At 37.6% G+C, this 14,272-nt stretch overlaps 1 protein-coding gene across 1 annotated transcript in view; it reads right to left on the bottom strand.

Moving 5' to 3' along the window:
* Positions 1-4,434: 4,434 nt before the first annotated feature.
* Positions 4,435-14,272, bottom strand: part of LOC124625756 (TBC1 domain family member 19) — a 179,099-nt gene continuing 169,261 nt past the window's right edge. Inside the window, exon 13 of the mRNA XM_047149199.1 lies at positions 4,435-4,503. Within this exon, the coding sequence (XP_047005155.1) occupies positions 4,435-4,503 (69 nt within the window). The remainder of the gene's footprint in view (positions 4,504-14,272) is intronic.

The raw sequence follows: 14,272 nt of genomic DNA, 5'->3' as shown, positions 1-14,272 counted from the left end.
AAACAATTATATCATCCAGGTAGACTAGATACTGGCGAGGATTCAGTCTCCTCAGTTCACAGTCTCATGATTACTGAAACATCTCAGGAGGATTCTTCAACCTTTAGGTTGAAGATCATGTCCCCAGGCCCCAGGGCCTGTCTTTCAGTAAGCCCACCAGAACCACCTCTAACTGTTAGTATCCACTTCTTAAATCTATGGTAGAGAAATACTGGCACTGCCCTAAGTTATTGACAGTCTACGTAATGCTGGGTATGGGGTATGCATCTGTATCTGTCTTACTATTCAGATGACAGTAATAACAGCAGAGCCTGTATTTTCAGGGCTATCCAGAGACTCCTTAGGCACAACCACAGTTCATGCTCCCCATGGACTATTGCTCACTCCTGTATCCTACCAGCCAAATGCTGGTTGATAAACTACTCCACTCTTGGTTGTATATGTCAAGGTATTCAATATGGTTTCCAGTACACTGGTGCTTCATTTCCTGTCAGAATTTGGTGCCGTGTAATGGGTATTGCTGGTAATGGACCCTGAGGAAAAAACAAATCTTCAAATTCCAAGAACTCCTCTATCCACAATATCTCTACTCCCTTTAGACATTCCACCTTTTTACATAATGCAGCATTAGCAGCAGACTGCAGTTGCCCATGGTTTACACACTATGCGCACCGATCGTCCTCCTCTGGACTGTCCAAACTTGCTACTAACATTCCCTTCATCAGCTTCACCTCTTTGGTGCAAAAATTACCTAGATTCATAGCTTCCTGCCATCTGCCTCCTGTATGAATACAGTACTCATTTTAATGAAACAACTTACTGTCCCCTTCCAGTGGTTAAATTATGCACAACATATGGAGAGCTAAGTCTGTCTTCACTCTCAACTTTCTGGTGGTACCTGGCACAGAATCATACAGATCAACTCTTAATGTATTTGTACAAATTACCAGACTGTCTAATATGATACATGACAGCTTCTCCTAGCTGAAATGTTTCACCAGTAAGTTCCACCATATGTTGCCGAATGTCAATTTTGGCACAATATTGCTGCAAAAAGTCTTGCCCTAGGAGCATGCTGTAACCCTCACTTATCTGAAGCACACACACTGCTTAAACTGACTGAACTGCCTCACACACTGCTTAGACTACTTAAACTGAACCATGTCTACTTGAAAAGTTATCTGCACTGGCCCCACAATGCCTTACATCATTATCTCCCACCCACCGCAATCTATATAGAGTGGTGGGTTCCATTGCCTCCAAACCATTAGGTCTCCAATGGCTACTGACACATGCAGCTCTGTGACCAACAGCAACTTATACTTTTGGCTCCTTACAAGACAACTATTGGACATTCCACCTCTGCATTTGTACTCACTGCATCTAAGAGTAACGGGAATGTCTTTCTACAGACTTTGGGTCCTGTCTTGTATTTAATGCCTTTTTATTTCCTCCTTGTCCTCCACCCCTACTACCATTATCAAAATTCCACTGCTGATACATATTACCTTTATGCCACTGAGGCAGGTGTTAGGTGGTTTGGAGAGAAGGGACCAAACTGAGACTGGTGGCACTGCCTCTGAATATACCCTGCCCATCCACATCTGTAACATCTTAGATTTGTGGAGAACACTCCACGCCCATCATATCCCCATTTCAACATATCAATCTCCCCATAATTCACTTCTAAGTGAATGGAAATCCTGAGGAGCACCTGTGTACAGCCTTCTTGACATATCTGGTGGTAAGCTCTTAGGAAAGCATCAAATGCTTTTATTCTATTGGCAAAACATTCTATGGCTTCTCCATACCTGTTTGTAATGGTGCTCAACTGCCCCTGAAAGAACCTTGCACTGTTCTGCATTTTGTACCTCTGCAGCAGCCTCAGATGCTCCAACATCTCCGGATTCCTCAATGCCTCTGTACATCTCACAAAAGTTTTCACTTCCCCCGCTAGATGTAATTTTTCTACCCATTATAACGGACTATTGGACCTACCACCCATTCCCGCTGACTTTGACAGGTCCTCCACAAATGTCACCACATTCTCAGGTGACATACCAGAAAGAGGAATGACCAGGTTAGTGGTAGCTGGATCGGTCACATGCTCTGGTGCCTGGAGCAATGCTATTTGCCCATCCATAACAGCATCATTTTACTCCCACAAATTTGTATTATCTTTCAACAACTTTGCTACCTTTTCCATCAACAAATGCACTGAATTTGGCTCTGTAATGCCCCACATATCTGACTCTGCCATTGCAATAACTTTAACACTCATTCACCTGCAATACTTGCAGAAATAATTCACAGATGAACAAATTATACTATATTTCTTATCATTAAGCATCTAGACTCCCTACATTGATCCACATTGTCATGATAATAATGGCATGTAAAAGAAGTTTCAGACACTGACTCAACACAAGGGGCAGAATGCCCAAGCAGATTGCACTGCAAACATCTAAGAGGCACCAAGTACTGTTCCTTGCAGTTACCCCAAATTTCAGACACATCTGCCAGTTTCTCTTCCCTAAGCAAAGTAGTAGTCCTCAATTTACACACCAAAAATTAACACTGGTTATCTCACTCACCACCATGTGTTGACACTGCAGGCTCTAGTCCAGACATCATTCTACATGGATGTGTTGCCTACTGGAGCTGATGCCACCACTTCTGACATTAATTATAGCTGATCCTTGGGGTGGAAGGATGGTTACAAGGTCAGGATGGCAGGTGGCGGAGCGGTGAGGCCATTGAAGCCCTAACAAAAAATAGCTGTAAAAGTTAATACTTCATTTTCAATTTGTGCATCAGAACCGCCTGGGTGCAGGGTAGCGGCCATACTGCCACTCCATGCAAAAGGGCCAGTGGTTGCCAAGATGTCAGCCAGCATCCTGGCCAGATGGCTGCCACACGTGCACGCAGCTTTGCTTGTTTGCCTCGTGCACTGCACTGCTCAGTGCTTGGCACATGACCTGTGGATGAGTTGCACTGCAAACTGCAGTCATCAGCAGCTTGTGGAGATGGATGGGAATTTTGCTGCAGCAGCAAACTTTGTGATGAATGACACTTCCAAGCAGCCACTGCTGTGTAGCGCAGAGACATGCCCACCATGGTGGCAGAAACCAGCTGCTGCATACGGGAAGCAACCTGCTGGCTTCTGGGTCAGAGTCCGGCTGCAGCTGTAGTGGGTCCAGAAGATCTACTGTGCTATGGCACTAAGTCCAGACAGCAGACTTAGTGAAGGAAACTGATACTGTGATGGAGACTCGAACTCATGACTGCTGCTGGCTGCTCCATGTTGTCCCTTTGTCCGATGTAGCCATCATGCCCTGTTAGAACACTCACACCACGAATGCAACTGCTGCAAAAATTACAGTTATTTAGACAAGGTAGCAGTTCATCAGTTATGCCAATGTGCTGCTTCTAGTCATTTACTTGGCAATACCACTGAAACCTGCTGGTGGAGAAATCCGCTTCTCTACACTGCAAGAACTGTGCATTACTGTAGCACTGGCAGGTTTCACCAAGTGAACTTGGCCCATCTCACAATAATTCAACAACTCAGTAGTTATAACTGAAATGACAGCATGTTGCTGCCACCAGCTACCAGCAGCTGATGCAATATTCCCTCACAAATTCTAGCAGCAGTACACTTCTTGTGGTTTCTGTTGAACACTGCTTCTGAGGCCGTGTAGTGTGTCCTGAATACTTAAGAATAATTTATGATGCACTCGTATTTCAGGTGGGTTATACTACTGCACATCAAATCACAAAAGCAGATATGTGAGCCGTTGCCTTATAGTGAGCATTATTAGGCCCATGACCCATACCATCTCAAGAAGCTGTGCAGATGGTACATTCTCCTCCAACATATGTTTAATCTTTGGTACTACCTCAAACTAAATTAACTGTAGACATTAAAATGAATTGAGTTTAGTTGCTACAATTATAGATTTCTTCCTGTAATAAACCCTATCTACTGTATTTTAAGCCTCAATGGCTTCGTAATTCACTTTATTTCCTCATTACTGCTTACTTGTTCAAAGGCTAGCTTCATCCTATTTTCCTTCCAGACTTCTTTTTTTTTTGGATATATAATTAATTAGAATTACTTCTATCTACTCTGTAGTCCTTCTTTCTTATCTTTTGGTTTGAATTTCTATTTCTGATTTCTGCATTTCCAATCTTAGAAGCTCGAATTTACTTTTGAGTGTTTCTAGGAATCTTCATCATAATTTTTTCAACAGATGTCCCTATTTTGTCTGTTTCTGTTGTTTGACAGAACTACAAAACATGACATCTCATAAGAATTTATTCATAACAGTTAGCCACTTTCTTCTTGTAGTATAGAAAAATTTGGACGAATCTTAAATATTTTTTCACAGACAGTTGTTATTCCACCAACACTGGGACTGCAAATAACTCAGCTCAATCTCTAAGCAATGCCAACTGTAACAATGGCATTACTTTGAGAGAAGACAGATCTGCAAGAACAGCCTGAAAATAAGAGAAAAATGCTGCTTTAAATTGTATTATAAACTGCAATGTCTTAATAATTTGTGAACATACAATGTATTGTAAAACTACTGATATTCATACCCTATTGTCTTCAAAATATTCTAAGTTTTTATGTATTATGGATGCTTTTCTAGAAATCTTTCTTCATATCTGAATTAAAGCCCACTGGATCATAACTGATTTTTGAAATTGTAAAATTTATGGATCACATAATGAGAATACTTGGAAAGAAGCTTTTATATCATTCTATTCTAGTTCTGCACAAAGAAGCTTCAGCTCAGAGAAAAGAGCACCAAATAGATAGATGGAAAAAAAAGAAATACAATTTTTTTTAAAGCTATATGTTTTCAAATTATTTACAAAACAACCATATACCCTTCAAAATACTCTCCATTACAACTAAGACATTTGTTCCACTGGTGCTTCCATAGTCCAGAACTTTTTTTTTTTACTCATCTTTAGAAATGGCTGATAGCTCCTCCCTTGTTTTTTTTCCTTGGTGTCCTTTCATGACCCTTGTCATGTGTGGAAATAAGAAAAAGTTGCACAGGGCCAGATCAGGTGATTAAAGTGTGGGGCAGTGGAACCATACCAAAACTGTATGACTAAGATGGCTGTGTGTGCAGGTGTGTTGTCTGGGTGGAAGAACCAGTCTCCTGTCTGCCACAAATTGGGACTTTTTTGATGAATGCTATTGTGCAATCGTTTTAAAACTTCCAAATTGTATGTCAGTGGTCTGTGAGCTTTAAGATATCGAATTTTTTCAACATTTTTGTCCATTAGGGCAGTTGATGGACGTCCAGAATGAAGTTCATCATCTGTTGACATGTTACTATTTTTAATTGAGCAAACCACTTGTGCACTTGAGTTTTCCCATAGCCTCAACTTGGTAAGCTGTTTTCAACATTAAAACAGTGTTAGCAACATGTTTACTGAATAGAAAACAAAATTTCACAGCTGCATGTTGTTCACTTAAAATTTCCATCACAAAAAATGGCACAAAAACAAAACAGTGCTAGCAAAAACAACCAGTGCAGATTAACACAACAAGGCCAGGACAACAATACAGGTGGCACTGATCTGGCAATGACTTGCATTATACATCCTATCGGTAGAAATGCTTACTACACAAGCTCCACCCACTGTGGAATGTTATTCCAGTTTTTTTTTTTTTGGGTTCCCCTCATGGCACTGTAACGCATGTTTACTCATTTTTCAAGACATACCACATCTAGTGTTGCTGAAGATCTAAAAATTCTTAAATATAGCAGATGTATTTCTGAGACCGGCTAGGCATATTAATTAAGGAGAACTAAGAGCCTGCCTTGTAAATGACGTGTGATAGAAGATATGCTGTTGTTTTATTTATTGTGAAAAAATATTGGTTTTGTGCTCTAAATGAAGTTTTAAATCTGGCTTTAAGGCAAAGAAGCTCTTGAAAATCGATGGCAGTTTTTGCATAAGGAAAATGAAGATGATTTTCACCCTAAGCAAGAAACACAAATATCCTCATGTGGTGTCCTCAATGTACTTTATAAACAGACTGGCTGTAACTGGAATGGTGCTGCCCATCTGGTTGAAATATTCCCCAACATAAAACAAATATGGTGACATTAAAGTGTGCTTAAATAAATTGATGACAGTATTGTCAAAAAACTGGGGCAGCAGATTTATGGAGTCTTTGACGGGAACATGCTTGAATAATGAGACCACATTAAAGCTGGATGTCAGATCTCCTTTTCCAAGATGTGGATGTTTAATTTGGCTTATGAAGTTGGTCATGTTCTTCATATGATGCAAACAGTGACCAACATGCAGAATACAGAGACTAGGTATATGTTCTGGGAGACTGGTAGTCAGCACTCCATTGGTGCTCATGATGGGTCTTAGGGTTGTTTCCATCTAATGAACTTTTGGCAGGCCATAAAATGTATGTAGGTAAGATGCCTAAGGGAGAAATTTTTTAACGATACTCTCTTCCAGCTATGACCACTTGAGAAGCTCTGGTGTCTTTCTCCTTATTATCGTTGTTGAGCCCAGTGGCAATTTTTGGTGTGTCTCTTCCTCCTGCATCAACTGGAAATCACGTCATAATTGGCGTGTTCCTTTTCAATGGCTGCATTGCCCTTGTCAGCTGACAGGAATACAATGAGAGGATTGTTGCAGAGAAAGTGAAGATCACTGAGCACAGTTTTTGTCATTTTCAGCACTGGTAGTTTGTATTTATAAGAATGTGGCTTGTTTCTTGATGGATTTCTTTTGCAATTTCACAGGGAACCTCACTAACTGATTGTTGCATACTATTTATTTTGTCAACAAAAGGAATGCTCTAGGTGAAGGTGCAAAATTAAGCCCCTTCTTAAGTGCCAAGATGGCACCCACATCGATGTTTACGGCCATCATGTTAATAATGGTACATTCTGCTACTTTACATTCTGCAGCATTTCATTGTTGGAAAGCCAGCTGAATGTTCCTTTTTGCTTTTCTGGGGTTGTCTTCTGTGATGACAACTATTCTGCTCCCGTGGTGAATCTCAAGCTAAAAATGATTGTGTCAGTAGCAGGTGACCAGCAATAATCAATAATCTCACAACCATTTGCATCTAACTGCTCTCTGGTGGCATGATGAAATATTCTCCTAGCTGCATGAGTGATGATGTGGTGGCTGATGGCAGCAGATTATAGAACTATCTTTTCATTGCAGCAGTGCAATAGGAAGGATAAAGATTTTAATAAACTAGCCTTCTTAACAGGCAGTTTCTCCAGATGTTTAATGCTGTGCCACATTACCTCCCTGTACAGATATGTTGATGAATGAATGCACCATTTCATCGATATAAACTGATATAATTTTCTGAAGTTTCCAGCTGCATCAAGTTGGTTTTTGGCTGAGAGCTCTTTGGCCATTTTCAGGTAGTGACTGTGATGTGACTGAGCTGCTGTCCTAATGTATAGATGCGCCACCACCCATGATGTCACCTGAATCCAGACCAGCTCTGCATTAGAGAATGTTCTGATTGCAAGTCCATTGCATCTACTTGAACGTCCCAATAGCTAGGTCCCAAGCTGTGCTTTGCTACAGATCACCCTGTTTATTAAGGATGTAGTCTCAAACTTGTATCTCAGTTACTTCTTTGATAACACTATCACAGAAACCATATAACCATTTCATATCAGATGTCTCATTGAACACAGTTTGTGTCCAACTTCCAGAGCATGTTCTGCTGGTGCTGATTCCTCAAGATGCTGTAGGTAGAAATAGCTCTTATGTTTTATACAGGCTCACAATGAAAATATTACCTTATATGCAGCTGCACTGTGGCCCAATGACATCACAGACAGTAACATGGCTATTTGAGGATGGCAGCATCATCCATAAAACAGTCACCATTTGATAATGGTTGAGGAGCAATTGGCAAAAAGCTTTTGAGCATTTAAACACTTGAAATGGATGCAAGCTCAAGAAAATTTTATCAGCATCTATTCCTGTGAAATGTTTATATATGTACTAATTTTGATAAAGTATTAGAGGAAGATTTCAACTTATCAGCTATAGAGTGGGAGACAAGTGATTAGTGCAGATGGTAGAGAAAGGTGTCCATGCAGTATTGTTCTTAATGTCTTATCTGAAAATTACCTTACTCATGAGGGTAACATCTTAGATCTTGCAGATACAAACAGGTCTAAGCCTTTTCATTCACTTAAATAAGAGCAGGGAGTCAGTGACAAGATTGGTACAGCATCACTGTCTACAAGCATTGATAAGAATGTTGAGAAAGGTAAGAAAATATTTCTGCATAGCAAGCATGTAAGAAACATTTCAGTTTACCTGAGCAATCAACAGTCAACATTCTTCTTTGAGACTGGAAATTTTGAGTACAGATGGACATAATTGAAGAGCATTTGATAAAAATATTTCACGCACAGCAAATTTTGAAGCATTTCTAAGGGATTTTCTAAGTGTTTTCAATGAAATGTTTCCACAAAAAACTTATTTTAATAATGCAAAATTAAAATGGATCACTAAAGGTATAAAAATCTCCAGTGCTAAGAAAAGGCAGCTACATAAGGAGCTAAGACATAATAAAAAAATTGAATTTATTGAATGTTTTAAACAATACAAAAGCACATTTAAGAAAGTTGTCAAAGCAGCAAAGCAAATGACAAATAATAAATTAATCTTAAAACATGAGAATAAATCAAAGGCAGTATGGTCAGTTGTAAAAAACGAATTAGGTATCAAAGCCTCTAGACATGGAATTAGTACAATTAAGCTTGAAGATGAGATCATTGTAAATCCGGCTCAAATTTCAGAATGCTTCAATGAGCTCTTCATTAATGTAGTGAAACCAGAGGTTAATGTTGCAGATTATGAGAACAATGTATGCACCTTTGGACTAAATCATAATTCTGAATGCTTCACAAAATTCAAAACAGTTTCAACAATAGATGTAGAAAAAATTATATTAAAACTAAAAAACAAAAATTCTGCAGGTTGGGATGGAATACCAGCAAAAGTCCTTAAATTTGTGTGTAAAATAATAGGATACCCATTATCTAAAATAATAAACCAATACTTTGAACAAGAAAGCTTCCCAGAGGTGCTGAAGTATGCAGAAGTAAAACCGTTGCTCAAAAAAGGGTCAAGAGAGGATATGGGGAGTTATCGTCCCATCTCCCTCCTCCCAGTCCTATCAAAAATCTTTGAAAATGCTGCTGCTAATCAGATTCGAAATTTTATGGAGAAATATGATATTATTACGGAAAAGCAATTTGCTTTCCAGCGTGGCAAAAGTACTACTGATGCAATTAACAAGTTTATCGACAAGATCAGTACATCATTAGACAACCATAATAAAGTTGCAGGAATCTTTGACTCTGTAAATCATGCACTGCTCATCTATAAGCTTGACAAATATGGGATCAAGTTTAATGTTCTAAATTGGCTTACTTCATACTTATCAAATAGGAAACAAAGAGTGATTGTCTCATCAAATGCAGCAAATTACTATTCAAAATGGAAAACAGTAGCCCAAGGTGTCCCTCAAGGCTCGATTCTAGGACCTATTTTGTTCTTGTTCTATGTTAATGATTTGCCGAACAATATAAATGCTCCATCGATTTTATTTGCAGATGACACATCTGTATTAACTGAAAACCAGGAGCCAGAAAACATCCCTCTCTACATAACAAACACAATGAAAAAACTAGAAACATGGTTCCAACTGAATGGATTAAGATTGAACATCCCCAAAACCCACATGGTCCAGTTGAGAACAAAACAGTCAAAGCCCCAAGAAATTAAAATAACTCATAAAAATCAGGATATAGAAGAAGTAGATTCTGTGAAGTTTTTAGGATTAAACCTAGATAAAAATTTAAATTGGAATAAACATGTTGACTATCTGTTAAACAAATTATGTAGCTTTGCATTTGTTATGCAAATATTAGCTGGTGCAACAGACATGAATACAAGGAAAATTGCATACCACAGCTACTTTCAATCAGTTGTAAGGTATGGTATTATTTTTTGGGGAAATTCAAGCAATATATTGCACATACTAAAGTTACAGAAAAGAATAATAAGGAACATGTGTACTGCCCATCCAAGGACATCATGTCACCCACTATTTGAAAAACAACAGTTATTAACAGTTCCCTCCTTATACATCTATGATATTATCATCTTTCTACATAGCAATTTAGAGTTATTCGAGAAAAACAGTTTCAATCACGCGTATCACACGAGAAACAAAGACAATTTTATGCTTCCCACTCATCTCTTAAACCTATTTGCCCAGTCTCCTCAGTATATGGCAATGAAAATTCATAACAAGCTAAAAGGAAAGAATGTTCTGAGTATGAACCTAGAGACACTGAAAACAAAGCTATATGATATACTTCTCAAACGCTGCTATTACACTGTTCAGGAGTTCATGAAGGATGAACTGAACATTTGAGCAGGATAAATTTACATATAGTCTTGTGTGTAAATGTAGCTGTCCTTCACAAAAGGGAGGAAAGAAAAATAAAAGTCTATATTAATGTTAAAATTCTTTGTACCAATTAGGCCTAAGTAGTGTTATCCATTTTTTCATATGTCTCCTGTACACTAACCATATGATTAGAAATTGTATGGTATGAGACGAATAAAACACTATTCACACTATTCACTAAACATAAAAGAATACTCCACATGTTATGTAAACAAAGTAGTGACTCCCCCCAACTAACAGAATACTATAAAAACTACACATGTATCCTAAGAAGAGTGATAAGAAAAGCAAAAAGGATGCAGAATGATGAGTACATTGACAAATCCAGCAATAAAGTAAAAGAAATGTGGAATATCATAAAAAGGGAAAGAGGGGAAATGAAAGCTTCACACACAAACATAGAAATCAAACTCAACAATGAATCTATATCTAATCCCGAAGTTGTAGTGAACTCTTTCAACAATTTCTTTACAAGCATAGCTGAAAAACTGGTCCAAAATAATCCTAACACAAATTACCTACCAGCAAACCAAAAATATCACACATGTGCAGAGTCAATTTTCATTACCAAAGTCACTGAAAATGATGTTGCAAAAGCCCTCAGAGAGTTAAAAAATTCATATTCAGCTGGAATTGATGGTATTCCAGCAGCTGTAATCAAAAATTGTGAACACACAATTGCTGAACCATTAACTCACCTCTGTGACTGTTCTTACCAGGCAGGTATCTTCCCTGAAGCTCTGAAACTTTCTAAAGTAATTCCTTTCTTCAAAAAAGGTGATAATAAAGATATGAATAACTACAGGCCTATCTCAATCTCATCCTGCTTTTCTAAAGTTTTTGAAAAAATAATGTCCAAAAAAATGATGGACTTCATTGAAAAAAAAAAAAAAAAAAAAAAAAAAAGATTTACTAAGTTTAGCTCAACATGGGTTCAGAAGCAACAAATCTACTGAAATTGCAGTATATGATTGCATAAATACGGTTTTAGAACTGTTAGATAGAAAACAACCCATAACAGGCATATTTATGGATCTGTCAAAGGCTTTTCACACTGTTGAAACACAAAATATTACTGGAAAAATTAGAACACTACGGTATCAGAGGAATTGCAAACAACTGGATTGCTACATTCCTAACCAAGCAGATGCAGAGAGTCAGCACGAAATATACTAATAGACAAAACAACTCAATAACCGAAATACTATCAAGTAATAAAACTGTCAAGCAAGGTGTTCCACAGGTCTCAGTATTGGGACCCCTACTTTTCCTCCTGTATATTAATGACTTGAGCCTGAATGTTGATGCACACAAAACAATAATATTTGCTGATGACACAACTGTACTCCTCAAAGGGGAAAATACAGAGGCTGCGCAAAAAGCTGTGAACTTGGCTACTGATCAACTCAGCAACTGGGCAAAAATCATCAGATTAACTATCAACACCAAAAAGACAGCTTCCATGAACTTTCACACAACACAAAATGCAAATTCCTCTCAGTCATTTGTCACTATAAATAACCAGTCAATAGATACCAACACTGTTTTCGAATTCCTAGGTCTGTGGGTTCAAGATAACCTGAAATGGAATACACATACAGGAAAGGTAAATGCCAGGATTTGTACTGGCTGTTATGCATTGAGTGTACTGAAAACATGTGCTAGCCTGAAAACATTAACCAGTGCATACTACGCTTACATACAAGCCCACCTAAAATATGGTGTAATATTCTGGGGAAATTCTCCAACTGCTTTGAGCACATTCATAATCCAGAAGAGAGCAATGAGGATTATTACTGGGAGCAAACCCAGAGACTCCTGCAAACCCATCTTCAGAAAGTTGGAAATCCTTACACTGCCTTGCCTCTACATACTTGAGACTCTAAAATTTTTCAGAAAACACATAGTGCCAACTGTCCCCAGAGTCATAAAAAATAATGAAATACATGAACACAAGACCAGGAAAAACGCAAACCTGCATGTTATACGTACAAACACTCAACTGTGTAAAAAGGGAGTTTTCCACATGGGCCTCCAACTGTTCTACAATCTTCCCACTAGTACTAAGTCCATCGAAGACAACATAAAATTTAGCAAAGCTGTGAAGTCATATTTGTTGTGTCACTGTTTTTACTCTGTAAATGAATACTTATAACAGTAATCTTGCTGTTTGTGTTAAACTGAAAACATTGAGCAATATAATACATTAGGATACTATAGGCCTACGTTAATATATGTTAACAATGTTAAATGATATTTTCCGACATCTGCAACACACTGCGTACCATCAGATCACATGGAACAATAAATAAATAAACACTACACTATTCACTATTCATATGCTTTAGACAGAATATATCTATCAGTCAGACTTACAAGGATAGCAAAGACCAATTGTGGTTTAAATGTCACATTGCAAAGTTGTTCAAAAGTAAAGAAAACTTGACCACATTTTTAAAAACAGTTAAAGACTAGTTCATTAACAAAAATAAAACAAAACAAAAATGAGTGCAAGGAGAGCAATGCATGAAGCACTAAACAAATTTGGAAGTAAAACTTGATTTGACAAAACATTCTAAGAAGTTTGTACTATGGTTCCTCCTTTCAGTCATCCCATGAACCTCTAAATTCATATTGAGATAAGTGACAATGTGACAGAACATCAACTAAAACTGCTCAACTGAGGAAAGGTGGCAAAATCGGATGGGATACCTATATGATTATATATGGAGTATGAGAAGGGACTTACTCCTCTTTTAGCAGCAGTCTATCATAGGTTGCTGGAGAAATGAAGTGTTCCAAATGATTAAAAAATTACAGGTGATCCCCAGTTTCATGAATTGTCATCAAACAGGTGCACAAAATTATAGGCTTATATTGCTTAAATCAATCCATTTTAGAATTCTGTTTTATGCCTATGTATTAAAATTTCCTTGAGACCAACTACCTCTTCTGTAAGTATAAACATGGATTCTGCAAACAATGATGCTGTGAAACTAAAATCATTCTGTTTGTCCTTGATACCCAGCAAGCAGCAAATATTGACACCCAGATTGATGTCATGGTCCTTAACTTTCATAATAAGTTAGATACAGTTTTGTGCTGCCATCTAATGAACAAAATATAAGTGTATGGAATATCAGACCAGCTTTGTGACTGAATTCAAAAATTCTTTGTGAATATAACATAAAACGTTGTTCTTAATGGATCTTAACATATAAAAGTAGATTCAGGCATATCTCAAAAGCGTGTTAAGTCTCTACTGTTCACAATATTTGTACATGTGAATAACATCAAAAGCTCCAAGATATTGTTTGCAGAAAGTACTGTTGTATTCTGAGAAATCACATGGTTAGAAAATGCTACAAAATGTTGGAAGGCTAGTAGAGGATTTATGCTTGGTGGGATGACTGAGTGTTGGCTCTCAACATAAACAAATGTAACATATTATGCCAAAAATAAGTGGAAAGTCCCATTATTGTTAGATTATACAATTGCTGAATATTTACTGAAAAAAGTCGCATCTATTAAATGCATGGATTTATATATACAAGGTTTTAAAATGGAATGACTACACAAAAATAACTGTAGGAAAGGTAGATAAGATACAGAGAGTCATTAGAATAATTGACAGAAAATGTAGCTTAAAAATGATAGTCTGACACATACTTGACTACTCATGTTTAGTTTGGGATTCTTGCCAGGTAATACCAACAATGGAAATAAAGAAGACCTATAGAAAAGAAACATGTT

Source organism: Schistocerca americana, chromosome 1 (assembly GCF_021461395.2).
Source record: "Schistocerca americana isolate TAMUIC-IGC-003095 chromosome 1, iqSchAmer2.1, whole genome shotgun sequence".
NCBI classification, from domain to species: domain Eukaryota; kingdom Metazoa; phylum Arthropoda; class Insecta; order Orthoptera; family Acrididae; genus Schistocerca; species Schistocerca americana.
Note: the sequence above shows the minus strand (reverse complement) of the source record. Positions and strands in the feature narration are given on the sequence as shown.